We start from the raw sequence: 24,346 nt of genomic DNA on the forward strand, positions 1-24,346 counted from the left end.
AGAGCCGGAATAGAGCCGGGATACGGGGCCGTGCCGGGATAGAGCCGGAATAGAGCCGGGATACGGGGCCGGGCCGGGATAGAGCCGGGATAGAGCCGGGATACGGGGCCGGGCCGGGATAGAGCCGGAATAGAGCCGGGATACGGAGCCGAACCAGGCGTGTCCAGCGGGGCGTCCCCGGGCAGCGTGCGGAGCCCTCCGGGCCGGCAGGGGGCGCCGTGGCGGCCCGGCGCGCGCGGCCCTTCCGGCAGCGCTGGCTGCGGGCGGTGGCGGCGGTGAGGGGATGCGGCCCCGGGCAGTGGCCGCGCTGCTGTGGGCGCTGTGCTGCGCCCTGGCGCGGGGCTCCGAGGACATCGTCGTGGGCTGCGGCGGCTTCGTCAAGTCCGACGTGGAGATCAACTACTCCCTGATCGAGGTGGGCGCCGCCGCCCCGCCCGCCCCCGGCCCCGGCGCCTGCCGGGCGTGCTGAGCGCTGCCGCCCGGGCCGCGGTCACAGGTGGCGGTGGAACTCTTCTTCACCCTGGCACTCTGCAGCCTGCTTGCCATTAACCGTGTCCTGCTGCCCCCTGGCACGGCTGCTGCTGCTGGGTGACAGCACGGGGTTAGAGAGTGCCTAGTTTCAGCGCTCCTCGCCTTTTTAAAAAAATATCTTTGTGTCTGTTTTGTTTGCTTTTTTTAGATTAAGTTATATACAAAACATGGTACTCTGAAATACCAGACAGACTGTGCTCCGAACAATGGGTATTTCATGATTCCCCTCTATGACAAGGTAAGACACAAATATTTGCGCTGTGCCCTCTGTGCTGGAGGCAGCAGCTGCCTTCACCTCGATCTGCTGGCAGATCAAATCTGAGAGCAACACCCACCCATGAAACATTTGCATCAGGACATCATTTAGTTTCGTTTGGATCAAAGTTTCAACTGTTTCTTTTTGTAATGCAACGACTTCATTTCCCAGTGCTAATTATTAAGAGAAAAGCCAGCTAACTGTAAGCTGCAGTGTTGCATTTGTGCTGTTTGTTGGAATGAATGCAGCGTTGGGAGCCTGAATTCCTGCCAGCAGCTGTGTGCTGTAGTTGTACAAACACTGCACAAAAAGTACAGGTTCCTACACAGTACAGATAAAGCTTTCATATTTTTTGCCTATAGAAATAGGAATAAATGTATATGAGAAGGTGTTTTGATATGACTGAATGAAGGTCAGAATGTATCAGTAATTTGATGTCTGCTTAGACTGGAAAGGTGTTTACATTCAAATGAAATTGAATACAAGCTACCTTTAGATGATCAATGTATTTTGCTCCTTTTAGGAGCTAGTTAACTTAGGGTTCAGAAGTAGAAACACAGAATGGTTTGGGTTGTAAGGCACCCTTAAAGGTCATCTAGTCCAGCCACCAAATATTTCCTTTCCTTCCTAATCTAAGAATGTAATAAGTTTTCTGATCCTGGTGATTTCATTCTTAGGCCTTTGAGCCTTTCCAGGGATGAACTTCAGAATATGTGTGGCAAAATACATGGTGCTCTCTGATACAAAGAGGATCTCTGTATTGATTAATACCCTTTTGGATCAGAGCTTTTAAAAGGATTGGAATTTTATTATCCTGTGTTTGGGCAGAATGGTTGAGTACAACCCAGTGGAAATATCAAAGGCTGATTTAGAGCCCATCTGTTGGGGCAGGTGGAGGTAGATTTGAGCACTTTCTAGCACTGAGCTGCCTGACTGTGAGCCAGATTTGTGCTGGAAGCAGGATAAACATGGTAATACCTAATTTTTGTTCTTGGCTGGATATGAGCCCAGCATCCCAGCATGTCTGGGTAGATATGGCTGCTTCTTTGAACAGAGTATCATAAGCAGGAGGAAAGGAGAATGCTACACTCGAGTCTTGTGTTCCTCTCTGCAGCATGATGCTTGTGTTCTGACTTTCTTTTTCATCCTTTAGCGAAATTGAATTTAGATCAATGAATATAATTATTGCTTTTTATTTTTAGGGGGACTTCATTCTTAAAATTGAGCCTCCCCTAGGGTGGAGTTTTGGTAAGTGCTTCTTACAATAGGACACTGTATCTGCAGTGTGGAACTTATCTCTAACTTGCAGCTGGCTGGGAAAATGGAGCACTTTTCCAAACCTATAAACCATACTGCATGGTTTAATAAGTGAAATGTACTTACTGTAGCAGGGGAAAGTAAAGCTGGGTGGTAGACACTGACAAAGTGACCCTTGAACTGATTTGAAGGAATATGGGGTTTTGACAAAAATGGCTGCGGCGGGAGGAGGGAAGGAGGATTTTTAGCATCAGGATTTGGGTGTGCTTTAACTTTGCTGAAGAAAGACTTCCAGAGCAACACTTGACATGCTTGAATTAATACATTTCTGTGACAATTGTGTAAAGCTGAAGCAGAGTTTCTTTGTGGTTGCTCTCTCACTAACATGCTATTTCATTGTTCTTCCAGAACCAACCAGTGTAGACATCCATGTGGATGGCATTAATGACATTTGCACGAAGGGAGGTGATATCAACTTTGTGTTCACAGGATTTTCTGTGAACGGAAAGGTTAGACTCCTTTATCTTTATTTATTCCGCCTTATGCTAATTCAACCTTCATAAAAACATTGAAATTCAGCTCTACACGTTATTTTAATTCATTTATACATCTTTTTATTTTGACAGGTTCTCAGCAAAGGTCAGACATTAGGTCCTGCTGGAGTTCAGGTTGTACTGAGAAATGCTGGCAGTGACATAAACATACAAGCAACTATTACACAACCTGGAGGAAAGTGAGTGTGGGTGGTGCATACTTAACTCATCTGTTCATTTGCAAAAGATCATTTAAATTCTGCCAAATTGACTGGGACTGTATGAGTTCTGAAATATTTTTTCTAACATGTTAATAGAATCTGAATTGTTTTTCTGAGAACGTAAGTTTGTGTCTGTTTCTGAAGAGACATAATCCCTTTATTGCCTTGCAGGTTTGCTTTCTTTAAAGTGCTTCCTGGTGAATATGAAATCTTTGCATCACATCCTACCTGGATGTTGAAAGAGGTTAGAACCTACAGAAGTTCTGGTTTGCCTGTTTAGAGAGGATGGATCTGTGAGATCTTGTCTGGACCAGTTAGTGTGAGGAAGGGGCTTTGTGGGTGGACAGGGTTACTGGAGTTTTTCTACATCTAATTCAGGTAGTGAGGAAACTGCCTTGTACCAACCCAGTTTGGATATAGTGAAGCCAGCCAGGGAAGGACTGTCAAATGAGCTTTTGCTTTCTGTCTTCTGATCCTGTACATTTTGCAAGAATATTGTAGCTCAAATCCTTCCCTCCTAGACTGCTTGTTTTTTGAGGAGCTCTGATATCCTGACCATTTCCTGAATCAGGAAAGCAGGGAAAATAGTGTTTTAGAAAGTATCTTTGCTTTAGGTTCGTAGTGTCTTGAGTAGCCTGGAGGTCCCTCTTTGAGTTCTGCTGCTCTGGCTTCTGTTCCTGTTGTTGAATGTGCAGTCTCTGATTGTTCTTTAGGTGCTGTAAATGAGACTTGATGGCTGCTTTTGGTGAAGATGTTTGTTTCTGTATTTCAGTCGAAGACAGTGGTGCGGGTGACAAGTTCCAATGCTTATGCTGCCAGCCCCCTGATTGTTGCAGGCTACAACGTCTCTGGGTCTGTGAGGAGTGATGGAGAACCCATGAAAGGAGTCATGTTTCTCCTTTTCTCTTCTTCAGTCTCTAAAGAGGTAATGATTGATCAGTACCTTTTCAGTACGAGTATGGCTATAAATAAGAGCCAAATAGCTTCTAGATCCATATTGCCCTGATACTCATGTGTCCTTCACTGGCTCGTACTATCCCTTAAACTGTATTTTTGCATTTGGTTCTTTCGTGTGATTTTTTTTTTTCCCCAACAAGGCTCTTGTAATCCAACGTGACCTGCATGGAATTATTTTATAATTCATTGTACAGTAGCTGTAATTCGTCTTCAGCATGACATCTTAATTACTCTTTGCCCTTTTGATGGGAAGACAAAGTTCACACGCTTCTATTTCCACCTTACAAGTGCGTTAAGAAATGAGTGTGAAACGTGGTCATGTGGAGCTGAGCTCTATTCTGCAGTGTTAACCCTGTCCACAGAGCTGAAATCAGTTAAGACACATGGTGGAGTTTTGGGGATGTCGAATTTCCTAGTGTTCTGTCCTTGTTACCATAAAGTTGATTATTTGCTGATTTTTCCTGTTTTACCTATACATGAATTTTAAGCCATGTCATCAAACTTTGCCTCTAAAATGGCATATATACTTCCCATCACTCATTCACAGTTGAGTATTTTGAACCCTCCTGTATCCTCCCCTGCCTCACCCAAATAATTTCTGTGTTCTTATCTGAGACAAAAAGTTGTACTGCATTTATTACTACAGGATGTTGTGGGCTGCAGTATTTCTCCTGTGGAGGGGTTCCAATCAAGAGATGAGTCTTTATCCTATTTGTGCAATGTTGTATCAAAAGAAGATGGGTCTTTTAGCTTTCTTTCTCTACCAAGTGGGAAGTACACTGTGGTAAGTGACTAGAAATTCACTGCTTGTCTGTTCAGTGATTTGTTAACTTTCATTTTCTAAAACAGAGTGTGCTATTACCACCTCCTCTCCTTTAAGTGGTGTCCTTTTTTTCCCATTCTCTTTCTTACATCTGAATGGTGTGGGAGCATGTTCTCTGTGCACTGCCTGGAGTGATGGTCCTGCATTCTCAGTCTGTGTGCTCTACAAATGGGATTCAGGCTTCTCTCATTCCTTTAATCCTTCTAGTCCAGTCTGTAAGCTCTTGCATATTCAAGTATGCTGTATTCTGACTAGGGAGTTACTTTTCCATCTTTTCTGATAATTTCATGGTTTCCATCAGTCTTGAAATACTGCCCATATTTGTCTCTCCATGCCCCTGAGTAATTTTTTTCAGGAGGTTTGCAGCTTGTTTGACCCTTGGAAGAGGTGTCTGATGGTGATAAAAACATGGGAAATGGTAGAGGAAAACCATTCTGTCGTCACAGCTTAGGAGTCAAAGCTATGTGTGCTCTTTCAGATACCATTCTACAGGGGAGAGAGAATCACCTTTGATGTTGCTCCATCTAGACTGGACTTCCATGTAGAGCATGACAGTTTACAGATTGAGGTAAGGCCTGCAGAGGGAATAATCCTTTTATGCCACTCATTCCTTTAAAAGTCTGATTTTAGCAGAAAGCAGCTGTATTTTGGAAAAACTTCTTTATAAGAAGTTGAAGACACTTGTTTATGTGCAGCAGGTAGAAGACGGTTTCTAGTACCGTGCTGTGTTTTTATACTTTGGTCCCTTTTACTAGGAAGAAACAAAATAGGGCAAAGCTGTCTGTTATGTTCACTTTCATGTCCATGTTGCAAACAGGCAGTAATCTTCAGGTTGCTTATATTTCTTTGTTGAGATTGTCACATCTCTGGAGAATGGCCTGTAGGTTTTCTGGTTTGCAGAGTGCCTTGTGTAATGGCATTATGATCTGTGATTGTAGCCCTCTGAGATGTACCAGTGCAGACAAATTGAGAATGTGTGTTTTGTACTTAGGGGAACAGTATCCCTGGAGATCAGTTTGTACTTTCACTGTGATTATCCTGGTACAATTTTTTCCTAGAGCTGTAAATAAGTTTCCATTATATGTGATGGAGAGAAAACAGTTGGTGTCGATTGCTGTAGCTGTGTGTTTGCGTTTCCCGAGTAAAGACTGATGTTAATTTTTTCCCATTTCAGCCTGTTTTCCATGTGATGGGTTTCTCTGTCACAGGCAGGGTGTTGAATGGTCCTGAAGGAGAAGGAGTTGCTGATGCCACTGTGACTCTGAACAATCAGATTAAAGGTATGCAGTGCTCTTGATCATTGTTGATACAGGGAAGCCTTTATTAAACTTGAGTACAGGACTATTTTTTGCAATTTATTTGAAATATTACAGCGGATTTCATCCAGTTGATAAATTTTGCATTTTCTGGTTTAGATGAGAGCATTAAATGTTCATTTGTTTGGCAGTTGAAATTTTTTAAATTGTTTTCAACCATATGCTAGACTGTACTTTGCAATACAGAAATGAAGGTTCATCTAGTAAAAAAGCATAAAACTATTTGTTGTATAATATGAATTAAAAATAGCTTAAAGCAGTGCATGCCCTCTGGATCTGTTGGTACCTAAGGTTAACATATAGTTTTTAACTCTTGTTGTTTGTTACAGTGAAGACAAAAGCTGATGGCTCCTTCCGCCTTGAGAACATAACTACAGGTACATACACAATTCACGCCAGGAAAGAACACCTGTTTTTTGATACTATTACTGTGAAGATTGCACCAAATACACCTCAGCTGGCAAACATCATTGCAACAGGGTAAGGACTGGTGTCAGGATGAAAATGCAATTTGATGTGTGGATGAGGCTGTGAAAATTGTTGATCCTTTCCTGTGTCATGCCTGGACTTGTGTGGTGTTGTCAGGAACTAAATGTTGCTGAAGAAATTCAAGGTAAATAGAGAAACATGAGTGCATGGTTAGTGTGCAGTATTTTGCTCAACAATAGTTAAGGTTTAGAGCATCCTCTTAGCTCTCCCTTGCAAATGATGACACTAAGGCAAGGGTAGATTAAGAATTTTGGAATGGTATGTGAACCAAGAAAGCAACAGAGATGCTTTCTGCCACTTCACTCTTGCACAGGAGGATATCTGGAGTCACACAGCTGCCTGGTGCAGTGTTGTACCAAACCTCTGCATTTTACTGCTCACTCTCAAGTTATTGTTGCCTTACCTGAATTGTCTTTTTCTTGTTTGCTGCCTTGACTGTGAGTCTAAGGCTGTGCAGTGGTAGGAGATACAGCGTGAGCTGAGGAAGATGAAAGGGCCATGGTTCTGTGTCGAGGACTTCAGAGGAGGAAATAGTGGCAGTGTTCTGCAGAAATGAAAACTTAGAATTTACTGAGTCAAATAGCAGTCAGCTCCTGCAGACATAGCCAGCCAATTAGGAAAAAGATTGTGTGCTGCTAAATGATGTGGTACAATTTATTCAGTAACTAAATATGTTGTGCTGTTGAAGGCAAAAAACAAAACGTACCAGCTTCTGATTTGTCATCTTGTCTTATGCTTTCACAAGTGTAGGTATACCAAGGTTGTGTTCCAGTGGATTACCTATTATATTTGAGGGTTTTGACACAGAACACTTGAAACTATTTAAAACCTGAGGGGAGAAAGTCCTAAATCTGTTGCCTGCTTAGCACAAAAAAAGGAAAAAGTGATTAGGTTTGTGGCAAGGAAGAGTGAAGCAAGTTGCTTGAAAATCTCTCTTTCAAGAGAAATCCTTTCCAATTCAGGTGCTATTACCTCAATGTAGTGGGGTTTACTTTTAAAGGAAGTTCTAAAGTAGTTTTTTTATGATCTTTGTCAAATCAAGGTATTTGTTCTGATGATTGGCTTTTATTTAACAGGTTCAGTGTGTGTGGCCGCATCTCAGTTACTCGATTCCCTGACACAGTCAAGCAGATCAGTAAATACAAGGTAACCATGATACCTGAAGACAGGGACAAAGCATCACTGGTTACAACAGAAACTGACCCTCATGGAGCATTTTGTTTCAAGGCAAAATCGGGTACATACAATGTTCAGGTAAGAATGAACTTTCATTTCTTCATTGTAGGACTGTCATGTTCTGGAAGATTTTGAAAAGCATGTTTGAGAGGCTGGTTTTGCTTTGCCTGGGATTTACAGTAGATTTCCATTTTCTAAGTTCTGATAAGTGCATTGAAGACAGCAGAGTGAGTGTTTTTGGACTGGTATCTGAAAGGTGGTGATGCCTTGTTGTGATACACTCTACAGGTAATTATTCCAGAGGCTGAGACCAGAGCAGGTTTGGCTTTGAAACCCAAAATGTTCCCTGTTACTGTTACTGACAGACCAGTGATGGATGTGACCTTCTCCCAGTTTTTGGCATCTGTCTCAGGGAAGATCTCTTGTTTAGGTAAGTCCATTGTGAGAGTGAAATGGCAATGGAATGGAGAACTTCAGCACTGCATGTGTTAGTGTTGTTGACATCAAGACACTTGCTGTGGTTAGTCCCATCAGCAGGTAAGTAAAAGTAGCTTGCAGTATATGGAAAAAACAGCTCTTCATGGGAGACGTTGTGACCTAGTACCTTAACTTTAGCAAAGTTTGGAGTAAAGTTGTGTACCTACTTTTAATACTTGCTAGGGATAAGCAAGTCTTTCTTAGAAGATGGGTAGGTTCTGAAAGTAAATGGTCCTGTCTGCTACTTGGGATACTGTACATCAATCAGAGAAGTACTGGAGCTGGAAAAGAAGTTTACAAAAACAAAGGAGAAAAGCAGTGCATTTAAAAACTGTAGGATGCTCAAACCTTTGGCAGAAGCTTTCAACCTCTGGTCTCTCATAAGCTTTTTGTCTTTTTATTCATCTAAGGTTCCTCTCTCCTGCTATTTTCCTTGATTACCCACTGATTTCAGCAGATGATGATTGGAACCTGATTTTTATAATTTTTACCCTTCCTTTTTCCTCTCTGAACCCTCCCTGCACTTTGTGTTCTGTCTTGCAGGTGTTTACTGGGCTATTAAGTCTCTGCAGAGTGAGGTAACCCAGGGATTTAATGTTGTTTCAGGTTTTTTCTTGCCATTAGATAAAAGAATATGATTAACAATCTCAAAATCCTGCAGAATGCAAAATAACACTGATAAACATGTGCCCAAGAAACAAGATATAATTGGAAACATCCTGTGCTGGGAGGGAGGAAGCATTTGAGTGTTTGTAGGCCTGAGGTGGGGTGCAGCCTGACGTGCTGTGTGTCCCCACAGACGCGTGTGGGGACCTGCTGGTGACGCTGCAGTCCGTGAGCCGCCCGGGGGAGAAGCGCAGCCTGCAGCTGGCTGGGAGCAGGGACTCAGTGCCCTTCACCTTCGAGGGTGTGCTCCCGGGCAAGTACAAAGGTAGGAGCAGGGGAGCTGCTTGGGGGGCACCCTTGTAGCCCAATTTGTGACCCAGTCTGAGCATTTCTCTTATCATGGATACCTTTTTGTGGAATGCCCAGCACAACTGTGACACTTGAGAAAATCTGTAGAAAACCTTACAACAGTGCATCAAGTTTTCTTAGTGTTGGGTGTTTTACCCTGTGTCAACCCAAAGGTTACTGCTCCCCTCAGTTTTAGGGTTTGCATGGCTGGTGTGGGGGAAGTGGGCTTTATCATGAGCCTAAGAACAGGACACACTGCTTCCAGTTCTGCTTCCAATTCTGCTTCCAGAGCGCTGCACCTAAGAACAATATGTATTTGGCCAGCCTGCCTCAGCCTGTGAAAATAAATTGTTTTCCAGGGAAAGGTGTAGAAGGAGCAATATAGATTGCACTCTTTATACAGGCGTGGGAACATCTTTCCACCAGCTTAAATTTGGCTTAGGTTGTGATGACCTCTAGGCTGCTTTGCCTGTCACAGTGGTAATGCCCATTGAGGATCCTTCCAGGGTGGCTGGGCTTCATTATTCCTTTTCACAGCACAGCTTTCCTGGTAGATATGTTGGGTTCCTGGTGATACTGCAGTGCTGAGTGCCATGTCTGTTATTACAGGCATTGTCTTGTATTTATATTTGAAGATTATTGTCAGAGAAGCTAGAGAGACACAAACTTTTTATATCACAAAACCTGCCCTTATCTACTCTGTTTTACATTACTAAAATGCTTTGTGTGGTGTATATTCTAGTAAGCATTGTACATGAAGACTGGTGCTGGAAGAATAAGTCTTTGGAATTGGAAGTCTTGGAGGAAGATGTGTCAGGAGTAGAATTCAGGCAGACTGGCTATATGCTGAGGTGTTCTCTTTCTCATGCAATCACACTGGTACGTAGAAAACAAATATTATTGTATGTTTTTAATGACCTTATGTAGGTGGATAGGATTATGCTTGGAATCAAGGCTTTCTTTCTCCTGTCTCTGGAGGGTCACAGAGCACAGGAACATTGATGTTTAGAGTGCTTTGAGATTTGTCTTTTAAGTGTGGTAAAATGGCCTTCTGATGTTAGGTGTTACAAAAGAGATGGCATTGATGTATTTTTAGGTGAATACTGTTTTCATTTTGTTGTTTGCTAGTTGCTAATAGTGAATTGTGCTGTGGCTTCACAGGAATTTTATCAGGATGGAAATGGACCAGAGAATGTTGGTGTTTATAACCTGTCCAAAGGAGTTAATAGATTCTGTCTTTCAAAGCCAGGTAACAGCTTTAAAATATTAGTTTAAAAAATGAAAAATAACTGGTTAGCTAATACTGCTGGGAACTAAAAAAAACCAAAAACTTTGTTGTGGTTTCTGAAAGACACTGTTTTAATTACATCTGTATATAAATGATCTGTTCTAAGTTTTTAGAATTCTCCATTTCTTCTGCTATTTAGTCTTTCACCAAATCTAGATTTCAGAAATAAAATATTACTATTTTTTTAGTTGGTGATTTCATCTTTGATGAAGGAAGATAATGTTAAAATAATCTCATTTATATGGGTTCTGTTTGTCACACACATTAGGAAGTATCTGTGTGAAAGGCAGCAGATATATAGTCAAATTTTGTAATTGTTTCTGTACCTCTGTTCTCATGTGATCTTGAGAATTCAGCCAACTTGAATTTTTCAGTGGGTCATTCTTTGCCTTACTGTTTGTAGGTGTGTATGAAGTGACCCCGCGCTCCTGCCACCAGTTTGAACACGAGTATTACACCTACGACACGTAAGAGTGTGACTGTTCCTCACCTTACACCTACCAGTGTGATTTGCCATAAAGCTCCCTTCTGCTGCTTTGAGCAGGACAGGATGTGTAGAGGGAAGCTCTAGCAAGGTGTATCACATGTGTTCTCTTGCACTTTCTATCTTAAAAGTAATAAAACTAATGGTAGGGTTTAAAGCGGCTTTAGTTACTTCAGATGGGTATTTTTGTCAGCTTTCTGTCTAATTTCTGTTTAGTGTTGGGTTTGCTTTGTAACAGAGAAGAGTTATTTCATTGAAAATAACTTCTGAGAGCTGAAAGGCAAAAGATGGGATAGTAAGATTACTAAGAGGCACTTACCACTATTGGTGTCACTGGTGCCATGACCCTCGGGCCATTTTGATTCTGCTCACCCCATTTTTTGCAAGCTGAATAGATGTATGCCCTTACCACAAGTAAGCAGTGCTGAATCTTCCTTGGCCAGGCAAGTTTAATTAGTTATTTATAGATTGTGGTCTGGTGATGTGTTTAATGACACTTTGACATACGAAATCAATCAAATCAGCTTTAGCTTGAGAGAAAGCAGAAGGCACAAAGGAAGGAATTGCTTTGGGGCTCGAGTTGGAAAATGCTCCCTTTCCAATAGATGAACGTCCCAGCACTACAGCTTTGCTGTGTAATTTCTGTATTGTCTTTTAGAAAGCATTTCAATCTCAGGGATGAGAGCACAGACTCTTCTAAATAAGATTTGCTTATTTGGGAAGGGGACCTTGAATTCATGTCTTTGTTCCTTTGATTTGCAGCTCCTCTCCGAGTATCCTGACGCTCACTGCAGTTCGCCACCATGTCCTTGGCACGATTGTAACTGATAAACTGATGGATGTAACTGTTACCATTAAGTAAGGACAAAGAAATCATGGAGCTATAAAAAGTGGAAGACATTTCTCATAAAGCTTTACCCCAGCTTTAGTGCTGTAGTGGCTGCTTCCTAACGGGATGGCATCCTGGCCTAGGCTGCAAGAGGTTTTTAATGCTAAGATATGCTTTGAGTTTTCTCATCATTTCAACATTGCTCCTCCCTACTTTTGTGTCTTGGTAAAGAGGAATGATTTTCTGAGATTTTATATATGTTAATGAGCTAGTGTTTCAGAATTCAGAAGGTATTGTTTTAGCTTACGTCTGAGCTCTTTAAGGCACTGGCATCTATTTTTTCCCTTTTTTCTTTTCTCAGAATGAGAATTTTCTGCTTTAGAGCATTGTAACTGGTGTGAGGATGGTTATAAAAGGAAAAACATGCAGAGTGATTACACACTAATGCACCAATTTATGTTCAGCTGAACAGACAGCTCACTAGGGAGCACTGATTTGTGGACAACTTTAATTGTATGAGGTGCCAAATCTGCCTGAAAGTGTCTGATAATGATGAGTGTTTTATTGATACTCTGCTGGTGTCTACTTGTTCTAGACTCTGGCTTCTCAAACTTTTTTGTGTGCATTAAACATCTTTTCAGAGAACATTATCTGCAGAGCATTGCCTTGAGTCTGCCAAGATTAATGACCCTAACACTGCAACTGCTGGGCAGCTCAGCAGCTGGAAAGGAGACACTGAGACAGCAGAGGGCCATTAGGATTTTAAAAACAATTTAGTGAGAAGGAGAATATTTTACCAACCTTCTCAGCTTGTTGTGTTTTTGGAGACTATTGGCTAGTGCTTTGAAGGCAGCTTAGTTGCCAAAGATATTTCTGATTAATCCTGCCTCAAGCTTTTCAGCTGAAGTCAAATTTGTGAAGTGCTGTCAACATAAAGGGAACACCTCTGGCTTTAAAAGCAAGCAAGTTGTTTTTACAAGTCTGTGTACCAGATCCACGGCTGTGACCCATTAACTTTCAGTTAACAAAAAACCCCAATCATCCTCAACCAAAAGCAAATCTGATTCTCACCACTTCTTGATAATGGCTTGGTATATTTTAAAAATAAGACTGTAGTAATTTATTACGAGTATCTTGAGATTGTGTGTGCCTGTACAAATTTTTAATGGGTTTTCACACAAAAAAAAATTTACATGTTTCTGTATTGTCTCTGGATTGTAGAGAAAGAATATAAAGCCTTGATGAAACTTAGTGTGATAGAGCAATATTAACTATGTCTCTTAAAAAGACAAACTAGCATATAGGTGAAGGCTGAAGCAGGAGGCAGAGCTATCCTGATAATCTAAAGTGGCTGTAGGAAAAGCGATTGTGATCATTTTGGTTCAGTCCTCACTGAGAATTCAGGCTGTTGGAGAAGAGACAGATGATAAAATACAAAGGATGATTGGAGTCTAGAAGAAAATCCTGGAAAAGAAAGGATGCAAGACCAGGGAGAGTGAAACAAAATGCATTGTTCTGAACTGATTCTAAGAACTTGTTTGAATTTTGATTGCAACCTGTTCAGTGGGCAGCTGGGTAGTTCAAGTACATAGGGCAGATAGGTGAGACCTCAGAGGTTTTCCTGGGAATTGCTGGCTCTGGGAAGTATTTATGTGTGATAGAAGTTATTTTCTCCTTGTATTCTCTGCTCCTGAGAGGTAGGTTCTGAGACAAAAGTTCCTAGTTCTGAAAAAAAGCAGGTTTATTAGACTTTTTATTTATTTTGTACAACTCATCCTTTCTGTATTAAGCTTGTTCTCAGGTATGACATTCCAGCCTTTCTCTTTTAGTTCAGGTCTTTGTTAAAGGTACTCTTGCAAACTGATCGTTTTAGCCTAAAAATTTACCACTTCTGTGCTCTTACCAGAATAAACAGGGCAGTTAAATAGGGATGGGTTTAAAAAATGTTCTGGGACTTGTCTGCAGTGGTGTAAAGGCAGTAATTAATAGATACAACAAGCTCTTACCTCTCCACATGGAAGGAGTCAATTCTATTTTTTCTCCATATTTTCAGGTCATCCATTGACAGTGAACCTGCCTTAGTTTTAGGGCCCCTGAAGTCTGTTCAGGAGCTCCGTCGGGAGCAGCAGCTGGCAGAAATCGAGAGCCGCCGGCAGGAGAGGGAAAAGAAGGGTCAGGAGGAGGAAGGAACAAAGCCACCAGTGCAAGAAATGGTGGAGGAGCTCCAAGGACCATTCTTATATGAATTTTCCTACTGGGCAAGGTAATACCAAGTTCCAGTGGACAAGGTGTGTTCTTTGCACCATTGTGTGGTGTTTCTGCCAAAGAGAGCAGTGATACAATTCCAGGTAGGACAGAGCTGTTGGCTGGTGACTCTGAGCTACAAGGAAACTTAGTACCACATAGTAAGAATTTTCCTTAGGTTGTTGTTGATACTTTTTTCTTGGAGTATTTAGATACATTTTTGCACTCTTCTCTACATGAGAGCTGCTAATTCAATTTTCTTCTAATTATATCTTATTTGTGTTTTACAGGTCTGGAGAGAAAATTACTGTAACACCATCATCAAAAGAGCTGCTCTTCTACCCACCTTATGTGGAAGCAGTTATTAGTGGAGGTAAATATAAATAATTTATTTTTGAAAGGATTAGATTTTTATGGTTGAAATGTATCTGTGTAGATAAACATATGAATAACTTGAAAAGTAATGATAGGGAAGTTTCAGTTGCAGCTATTTCCTTGGGACAGTTTAATTTTGGAATTCAGAAGTTATTCGATAGAAGATGCAAGTAGAGTTTTTATTCTTTCAAGTGCTGAAAAGCCACCTGGCACAAGAGGAAGGCCAGGTTTCTGGGTATTACACTGGATTCTCAGAATTGTTTATAGTACTGTCACCTAGAAAAAAGTTGTGCAAAAACAAGGTTTCTATTTTGAATTTGTTACCAAATTCAAGTTTCTGTTAAAGGTTTTTTTTTTTCCCACTAGATTACAGTAATAAAAATATTCACAAAAAAAAAGAAAAACTTCAAAATTGTCAGGGTTATTATCAGTTATAGATGCTGCTTGTTAGGTCAGTGTCCATCTTGTCCTTAAGGTTCTTAAGTGAACATTTTGTTTGAAATCACTAAGAAATGGAAGTAGTTAAACTTCTATTGTAAGCCAGAATGTTAAGTGTTTTTCTTGTTTTCTTTTTCTTTGTCTGAAATCCCCTTTACAATGACGAAGAGAGTTGTCCTGGGAAGCTGATAGAGATTCATGGAAAAGCAGGCTTATTTCTGGAAGGGCGAATTCATCCTGAATTGGAAGGGGTTGAGATTGTCATTAGTGAGAAGGGAGCAACTTCTGCACTTATCACAGTTTTCACCGATGACAAAGGCACTTACAGGTAATGAACAGATTTGTTTTGAATCTTTAGGTTCTTTAGTTAAAACACAGTGGTTACTTGACAATGTGTATGTGATATCCAAGTGTTTTTTCTGAAATAAGTTCTCTTCTCCTTTTATTTGAAGTGTTGGGCCACTTCACAGTGACTTGGAATACACAATCACTGCTCAGAAGGAAGGTTTTGTTTTGACTGCAGTAGAAGGAACAGTTGGAGACTTCAAAGCTTTTGCTCTTGCTGGGGTGACATTTGAGGTAATTTTCTGAACATTTTGGGTTCTAAATGAATAATGTGGGCAGTTGGAGCTGGACAGGCAAAAAGTTAATCCACATCTTCCAAAGACAAATGGTGTGTCCAATTATTTGGGTAATAATTTTTGTCATGAGGAGACAAATCTCAGTGGATGACCTCTGTTGTAGACTGTGATTTGCCATGCAGAAGATACTTTCCAAGGTTTAACAGAGTGAAAGTTAGAGCCTGCAGTTCAAAAGACTGGCTTTATTTGCTTTTGTAGAGTTGGACCACTCTGTTTTAAGGAGTTTTATCCCTCAAGGTGCAGGTGTAGTCTGGTCCAGCTACTGCCTGGTTTCAGTCTTTGGGGTGCTTCGTTCTGGCCTTCCTGAGTGTTCTGTGGAGTGGTAGAGAATGGCTGCTGTGGTGGCACGTGGTGTGCCATGGGCTATGACTGCCCAGGGCTTGGGAGCAGAGGGTTCTGCAGCCCTGTGGTCTGGCAGGAGGGGCAGTACAGATATGGTTAGTTCTGCTCACAGCTGAGTGTTCAGAGCCAGCCCATCTGTGCACTCTGCAAGGGGCTTTTCAACTGAACCCTTCTCCATAAAGAGCCTCACTTACACTTAAAATTACTGTTTTTTCAAAAACAGATCAAATCAGAGGATGACCAGGCTCTTGCAGGAGTTCTCTTGTCTCTCAGTGGAGGGGTGTTTCGGTCCAACCTCCTCACACAGGATAATGGCATGCTGACATTTTCCAATCTGGTAAGTTGAAATGATTCTTCTGAGTGTGGCTGTGTGTGGGGCTGTGTTACTTTGCCCTCTCCAACGGGGCTCTCTTGAGTGGCAGGTGTCCTTTAAAACCCTAACACATGATGAGAGATTCAGATCCCTGAGAATAAACAGTACTTAAAATCTTAGCAAGTGGAAGATGTGAAATCTAATGCGACAAGAGGTTTCTCCCCAACAGGTCATAGATGATGTTGATTGATCTCAGTTACTAATTTGCAGTCTGTAAACATGAAACAAGCCAATTTGTTGATGATCATTGGAGAGTCTTTAGGGGGAAGGAAATCTAATTACATTATTGATCTATATGTGCATAGACATGCTTGAATAGTTTCTTTGCAGACATCCTTCTTTTGTGGTCACTTTCCTGTCCTTGAGGTCTTGTGGTAAAGTTTTAGGGCTGTGGTTTCCTTTCTCTCTTAACACTTTGTCAGCAGGTGGAATTCCATCAGTTTATTGTCCAATGTGCTCCCTGTGACAGGTTTAACCTCAGGTTGCTGTGGAGGACTTCAGCTCTTCAGACAGCTCTTGCAAATTATATTTTTTCAGAGATGGTGAGTTTCTACATCACTATGAGTAAACAGCTTGTTTTGGCCTCTTTGCAGAGCCCAGGGCAATATTACTTTAAACCCATGATGAAAGAATTTCGGTTTGAACCATCATCACAAATGATTGAAGTGCAGGAAGGACAAAATCTCAAAATCCAGATAACTGGTTACAGAACGGCTTACAGGTCAGTAGAGCTGGGTTTCATGGAAAATGCTATGGGCTGTATGAGGATGTGTTGTAGCAAATGTGTTTCCTCCCAGCACACCTCTGTTCTTGCAGGTTTGGAGGAGACTTCCAAGTCTCAAAGTAAATGTGTTGTGTATAGTACTTTTTTTGGCCTTTTTTAATGGATGTGGACATCTAGCTAAGCCCAGGTGGCAGAGTGATAGGAAGAAACGTGGCTATGAAAGCACAGTCTCAGTGGCACTGGAGTGGTTTGTGTGGTGTCCAGTGGGAGAGGAGAGGACTACTCTAGGTATGGTAGACCAATTCAGATATCTGACTTGAAGATCCTTCCTTTCCTTGCCCTCACGGGTAAGAAAGAACTGTTGTTCATGAAGTTTAGGGAGCTTGGATTCCTCAAGGTGTGCTCTGAACTGCAGTGAATTCTAATGATTTAAACTGTTCTACACACACATTATAAATACCCCTTTTATTCTCCATGCTGTGGTAAATACATTAAGTACTTTTTCCATCAGTTATAACAATAAAGTGTATTTATAGTACGCATTAAACCAGCATCTGCACACCTGGAGCAACTGGTTCTTTTTATACCTTTAGCTGTTATGGCACAGTTTCCTCTTTAAATGGAGAGCCTGAGCAGGGAGTCTCAGTGGAAGCTGTGGGACAGAAGGATTGCAGCATCTATGGAGAAGACACAATAACTGATGAAGAGGGCAAATTCAGGCTCCGTGGCCTTCGGGTAAGGAGTAGGAAGCTCTCTGTCATTGACTTGTCTGTCATTGTGATGATGGAGCAGTGAAATGGGTTCTGTTCAGTAGCCACTGGTTTCTGTCTTCCCATCATGTTTGCTAACTCAGCCTCCCTTGAGTCTCTCTGTGTGAAGAAACATGGTCATGTAGTGAACACTGAGCCTGGGAAAAGGGGAAAAGAAGAGCTTGTTGTGTAAGTCTGTGAACTTGCTGGCAGCGTACTGTGCTGGCCTCCACAAACACTGGGCAGTTGGTGTGACAAGACATGGTCCCCTGGTCAGTGCTTGGGTGACCAGCAGGGAAGCTTCATAGGCAAAAGAATTTGGGGAACTGCTTAGATTCTCTTGTGAAGATACCAACAGCCTATTTTTAGCAGGATATTGGGTGTGTGTGTGATGTTGATTGCACAGCATGTATGTGAAATGAGCTGTTATTCGGGGAATGGGGAAGTTGAATTTATGGCACCGTTATGTAAGGAGTCAGCAATTTCCTTCAGTAAAAGTTTGATCAAGTTTTAATCCTGTTTTCTTTCATCAGAGCAGATGATTTCTTTTAATACTGTGATGTAGCAAACTAATGAAAGTTCTATATAGCCTTTTCTCATTTTCTGGCAGTAAACACTTCTAATAGTGTTATTGAGTTAAATTTTCTATTTAAGATAAGGAAAAACTTTAACTGCATAGAGTTAAATCTGTTTGGATGGCATATCTGAAATGGAAAGTTAGAAAATTTTCTTTACTGCTCTCTAAAATTAAAGTATGTATTATTCAGTGTTGGGATTTATCATCTGAATGTTGCTTTCAGCCTGGCTGTGTGTATCATGTCCAACTTAAAGCTGAAGGCAATGATCACATTGAAAGAGCTTTACCACAGCACCGGGCAATTGAGGTAATTTTTTCTCCTGTTTTGTAGCATCACTTAAATATGAAATGGGTCTGTCTAGGCATTCTGTCTGTTCTGTCAGCAGCAATGTAGTGAAGGCATTCTGTTTAGACAAGTGCCTTTCAGCAAGTTTGCTCCCTAAAAACAGGCCCCATATTGTGTGTCAGCACCACAGCTCAAAACTGAAGTGAGATAAAACCCAAACAATAAACAAGTGAAAAGGATTCTTACTCTTTCACAGTCATGAAAACTATGCACAAACAGAAACAAGAGAAGAAATGTATGGAATACCTTTCAACACTTCTTTATGATGTGGAGCAAAGCAGTGGTAGATTGAGGGTGTCATAAATTATCATATTGTCCTACAGTTGTATTCAGTTATGGACAGAGAGGTATTGTTATGTTTTATTGGGTCCAAGTCATGCAGTCTTGGTGTAGGTGAAATTGTAACTTGGACTAGCACTTTTATCTTTATAAAATGTAGTAATAACTTTGCATTGAAAACTGGTGGAATCTTGTTAACTGTTCCACATTAATCAACTGTATAAAGATCTCTGTGCATCTCTCAGCTCAGGTGCAAAATACTGAGACTAATGTTCTGAGATCAGGCAGTTCTGTGGATGTACCTCAGCCTTTTCCAGAATAGTTTATGCTTTTGAGACTTCCATTTTTAGTTTAGCTTAATGTCATGAGCCTCATGCTGATAATGCCCAAGTCTGCAATTGCAAGCTGTGCTCTCTGGAGAACAGGGGCTTGCAATGGGGAAGCTTTCAAGCTTCCATGTGGTTGTATGGAAGAAAATCCACTTTTATTTAAAATGATCATCAATGTTTGTTGTTTGTGTTACCAGTTTTGTCCTTTGTTAACTGTTCCTTTGTTGGCAAAAACCTGAGTCTGTTTTCCATTGCAGGTTGGGAACAGTGACATTGATGATGTTAATATTATAGCGTTCCGGCAAATTAATCAATTTGATTTAAGTGGAAATGTAATTACAGCTTCTGAATATCTCTCCACGTTATGTGTAAGTTCAAGCCTTTCATCTTTGTCAAGTGTATTTGTTACTGCTTTCACAATGATTTTTTTTTTTGCAGGGTTACTGGAAATGGTTCGGTAGCCAGAGCACACATTTAATTCAAATTAGCACTAATAGTTTAATGAACATGAATTTGAATTCCAGATAGAATGAAGATTGCAGTGTTCCTGGTGCTTTTTTTCATGGGAATATGTTTAAGAAATACCTTCTCTGGCTGGCCTGTACATTTTGGGATTTATATCCCTGATTAGGGATGCTCTGTCTGTAGAGAGATCAAGACAGCAGGGGTGAAATGAGTCCTTTGTATCAGAGAACTGCATTAATTCCTGGAACACCTGAAATTTTTGACCTGTATGTCAAAACCTGAATATACCATGTGAATGCAGTGATACCATAGGACATGTGCATTTAAAAGTGCATAATAATAGACAGTATAAGACAAATAGGAAAGCTGAAATTTTCAAAATTCAAAACACTGTACTGTGGTCTGAAAAAGCTTGCTAAACATTTCTGATGCTTTTGGCTTAGGAAGCCAGTGCTGGAAGTGTCTGCAAGAGGTGTTAGTGGGGTAGGAACTACAGCATCATTTCTCAGGTTTAAAAGCTCCTTGAAATGCTACCTACAAATCTAAATGCAGTGCTTGGATTTCTTTCACACTAGTTTGTTATGCATCTCACCTGCCAAGATCTCCTTGCTAAGCTGTTGGGTTTTTTGGGAGACATCCAAAGGATCCAACACTCAGAGCAGGTGTGAAGGGAGTAAGTGTCACCTTACTGAAGAGCCCCTGAGTTTGTGTCCCATCTTTCTGGGGAAATTTAAACCCTTGCAGTTCAGCCTAAGCAAATAGGAATTGATGTCAAAATTTGATTATATGGAAGTTATCCAAACCTGTGCCTGCTTTATATTAGGTGGGATCTTGTGTTGCATGTACTGCACATGAACTGTTGATGGGTGCATCAATGGCCCACCAATGCAGACATTCTTGTCTCTGAAAGATGGGCAAAGATTGAATCCTGACACAAGTGAGAGCAGTTTTGTGATCCACAGCACAGACTGCTTTTCATTCACTGGGTATGTGAAAATGTCAAAGAGCAGCTGTTCCTAAATTATTTCAAGTTCTATAAAAAGACTCTTTCTGTGACTTTTCACATTCCAGATTAGAACATTTCCAGGTGTTCTTAATTGACAACTTTCTGTTTATATAAACACATGATGAATTTTGAAGTGCTTTTATCCCTGAAGATGTGGAATGTCTGAAATATCTGTTGGGGTGCAGGCTTGGAAATACCTGGTTTGTGCTTTCTTCCTTAACTTACAGGTGAAGCTCTACAAGAGTGAAAATCTTGACAACCCAATTCATACAGTCAACTTAGGCCTGTCCTTGTTTTTTCATTTCCCACCACTACTCCGAGATGGAGAGGTAAGAATATTGCTGGAAAGTTAGCTTAGATCACTTTATTTAAGGATCTAAGGACACTGAAGTGTAATTTGTGGTGTGCTTGCAGAGCTGTATTCATATTGGACTAAGCAGTGCCTTGGAAGATTTGAAGCCTATTTAACCTTTGCCTTTAAATGTGATTTTGTCTCTGAGTGCTCCTGATGCTGTAGCCTGAGTGTATTTTGTACCCACAGAATTACGTGGTGCTCCTGGATTCTACATTGTCTAAATCACAGTATGACTACACCCTGCCTCAAGTTTCTTTCACTGCCATTGGATATCATAAACACATTACACTGGTCTTCAATCCCACTGTAAGTACTAAATATTTCCTTGCTCCAATGTTCACCTTGGGAGCAGTATTTGGTGTTATATCCTGCAAGTATTTTGTGCTCTTGGCCAAGCTTTCTATTAGTGTAACTATAAAGATGTTTATGAGTGACAATTAATTTAGATTCGCTGTGTGTTCAGTTGCCAGTGGAACAGGAGGGAGACATGAAACAGCAGTAGGAAATGAAGGGTGCAGATGTGCCTGAAAGGTTCTGTGCTGGCATGGCTGCTGTAGTGGGGTCACAGAGGTTGGGCAGCATGGGACAGGTAAATCAAAGCACACCAGGCTGACTGTCAGGGAGACTGACCATCAATGAATTGACTTTATAAAGCAGCCCACCTCAGGAAGGGGTAATAAATGAGTGACTGATCCAGAGGGTGGCTTTGAAGTGGAAAGTGAAGTAAATCCTAGAACAGCACTTAGAAAGAAGTCAGATGAGAAGAGCTGGATGTGCCTCATGATCCTATTGCTGATGTTTCTTAGAGCTGAGGGATTTCACAGCCAACTGTTAAAATAAAATCCATGATCTGCACTGTTTCCAGAGAAAGCTGCCTGAACAAGATATTGCCCAAGGGTCTTACATCGCGTTACCGCTGACGCTGCTCCTGCTGTTGGCAGGTTACAACCACGATAAGGTGGGTCAGGGGTGGTTCTGCTCCTACCCAAATATTACTGTCCTATCAATGGATATGTTGCACTGCACTAAGTGGGGGTTTGTTGGGTTGTTATCTGGAGAGAGGTGCAGTCACAGTCCCCTAATGTGATATATTATAAGGACACAGTGTAGCTATGTTTTTGGACAGTTACCTTCCTTTAAAAAAGCTTAGTGTGAAGGTGAGTTCATGTGCTGTGGCTGAATTTTGGCTTCTCATTTGATCGCTCTGAGAAAAAAACAATACAGCATCATTAAAATTCAGATAACCATTCAGTGATAATAGGAATGAAAATAATTCTTTTATTGGCTTCAGGCACAATCAGACTGGAAAAGGTCTTGCAAGTCTTCAAGCCTGGTCTCTTTAGCTTTATACCCTCCCTAATTCAAATACTCTCAAGAGGAATACAAATACCTGCTATACAACCGCCTTTGTTGTCAAACTGTGCTCTTCTAGTCTTTTCTGATATGACTGGATTTCTGTTTTACCAAGAAGAGAAATTAAATTTGTCTGTGCAGTTTGATTTCCTCTCAAACAATCACTTTAGGTTTTAATTATCAGAAATTCTCACAAGTTTGGTTTGATTCCTCCCCAAAATTTGCTGCCATATTCTGATGTCTTTGAGATTTGCCATTGATGCAATAGATTCTCTTAGGGGCTACATGCGTAAAGAACCATGCCATTCAAACCTTGCCTACCATTGTAACCACAACTTATTTCCCTTTTTTGTTTTTCCCAGCTTATTCCCTTACTGCTGCAGCTGACAACTCGACTGCAAGGAGTCCGTGCTCTTGGACAGACAGGCTCTGACCAAGGGGGCTCAGAGGATGCAAAGAGACAAACCAAAAAACAGAAGACGAGGCGGACGTGAGCCAAAAGGAAGGACTGGATGAAGTGGTGCTCTGTCAAACTGGAGCCTGAGGAGGCAAAGCCACTAAAACACATTTTTGTTGAATTTGCAGACTTGACATTTTATGTTTTTGCTACATGAGCACCATTTGTCACATTAGCTCCATTTTGGCTGTAAATTTTCTATGGAGTCTATAGATTTCCTTGTTGTAAAGTGATTAAATGAATGCCTCTGCTGTCACTGTGAGTGCATCTCTCATACTTGAAGACAATTAATGCTTTTTTCTTTCTTTTCATTGGAACAGGTCATGCTGTCCTTATTAATGATTTATAAAAGCAGTGGTAGTAGATAATACTTGATTTCAATTTCAGTCTCTAGATTCTGGAATGATTTTTCCTTACCTTTTGAAATACCCACTTTATAGAAGCAGCACACAGGGATTCTACTAAATCAGTGTTGCTTGAAACAGAATTTTAGGGGACCTAGCTGGGCTGGTGAATTATGTCATTGTCACTTCCAGTTCAGCAGTTTGTTTGAAGAGTTTGTCTGATTTCAGTTCTTGTCCAGTGATTATGTTATCTTTGATTAAGTTTTTGCTCAATGAAGACAAATTCTTGATGTCAGGTAAGGTTAGTTGTTAAGATCAGGTAAGTTCTGATGTTCCTACTGCAATGTTTCAGTTTTAGTTTCCTGTCCAGTGCGATCTCTTTAGACCTCCAGTATTCCTGAGGTGGCTCCAGCTGGCTGCACTACTTTTTCCAAAGCTGTACTGTGTTCTTGGTGTTACCATTCACCCATGATGGTCACATCTCCTGCTAAGGCCATGCTTAGCCTTTTTCCCAATTAATGATGGATTTTTTTTTTAACCTTTTTTACCTTTTGGGTTTTTTAATTATAAGGAATGTGAGTTTTTTTGAAATCTCCAATGCATACAGTCCCAATAATGTAGTCTGTAATGAGTAACTGTTTCTTACAGGTTCTCTTTTGATTCCTGCTTGAAGTAGGTAGTTGGTCATACACAGTTTAAATGTTAATGGGGCTTTTTATTGACAAATACTATAAAGGTTAACAGAGCATTTGAAGATGCATATAAATGTCTACAAATATTGCAAAGACATTGGTACTGCCAGTAAGTGGCAATGTTTCTCTTTTACAGTACTTGAAATAAAAGTCCCCTTACATTTAAATGTTTAAGCTTGCAAACCCTACCATTCTTAGAAATTTGGATGCTGAAGGTTTTACGCTGTTTTTATTGCACATTGCAAGAGTTTGGGCCTAAATAGTTATAACTTCATTTGGTAATGATTCTAATCTCTCTGAGGGAAATCTTGTTAGGACCATAACAAGAATGTAGAATGTTGAAAAAGCATTATGTATAGAGCTTGAGATGAAGCTCTAATAAATTACCATGGTCTACTTAATGACTTTGAATTTCATACTGCTGTGGTGAAATACATGGGGAAAAGACAAGGTGTTCTAAGACTTATAATAAATTGTACGTTTTCAGTACATTTTTATTTTAAGCTGGTGAATGTTAAAGTTATTGCTACTTTGGAGAATGTATGAGGAAGAAATGCACATCTCCATGTGCCTCAAAGGAGTTCCAGATATCCTGATTTCTGAACTGTGAGACTGACTGATTGAACTTGAACATTGGAAATGCTGTTAATAAAAAGAAAAAAAGGA

General features: G+C 40.8%; 1 protein-coding gene across 1 annotated transcript; it reads left to right on the forward strand.

Annotated features, from left to right (window-relative positions):
• Nucleotides 1-225: 225 nt before the first annotated feature.
• On the forward strand, nucleotides 226-24,346 carry LOC131584606 (BOS complex subunit NOMO1). The gene is made up of 31 exons (XM_058849936.1): nucleotides 226-415; nucleotides 680-769; nucleotides 1,990-2,035; nucleotides 2,453-2,553; nucleotides 2,671-2,777; nucleotides 2,970-3,042; nucleotides 3,571-3,723; nucleotides 4,402-4,539; nucleotides 5,057-5,146; nucleotides 5,753-5,858; nucleotides 6,224-6,374; nucleotides 7,460-7,637; nucleotides 7,848-7,989; nucleotides 8,836-8,967; nucleotides 9,733-9,869; nucleotides 10,152-10,239; nucleotides 10,682-10,745; nucleotides 11,525-11,620; nucleotides 13,645-13,854; nucleotides 14,126-14,208; nucleotides 14,817-14,976; nucleotides 15,101-15,227; nucleotides 15,855-15,968; nucleotides 16,598-16,725; nucleotides 17,322-17,463; nucleotides 18,278-18,361; nucleotides 19,266-19,376; nucleotides 20,707-20,808; nucleotides 21,021-21,140; nucleotides 21,700-21,792; nucleotides 22,550-24,346. Exons 1-31 carry the CDS (start codon nucleotides 284-286, stop codon nucleotides 22,679-22,681), a joined length of 3,630 nt encoding a protein of 1,209 aa, XP_058705919.1. The 5' UTR covers nucleotides 226-283; the 3' UTR covers nucleotides 22,682-24,346.

This window comes from Poecile atricapillus, chromosome 14 (assembly GCF_030490865.1).
Source record: "Poecile atricapillus isolate bPoeAtr1 chromosome 14, bPoeAtr1.hap1, whole genome shotgun sequence".
Lineage (NCBI taxonomy): Eukaryota > Metazoa > Chordata > Aves > Passeriformes > Paridae > Poecile > Poecile atricapillus.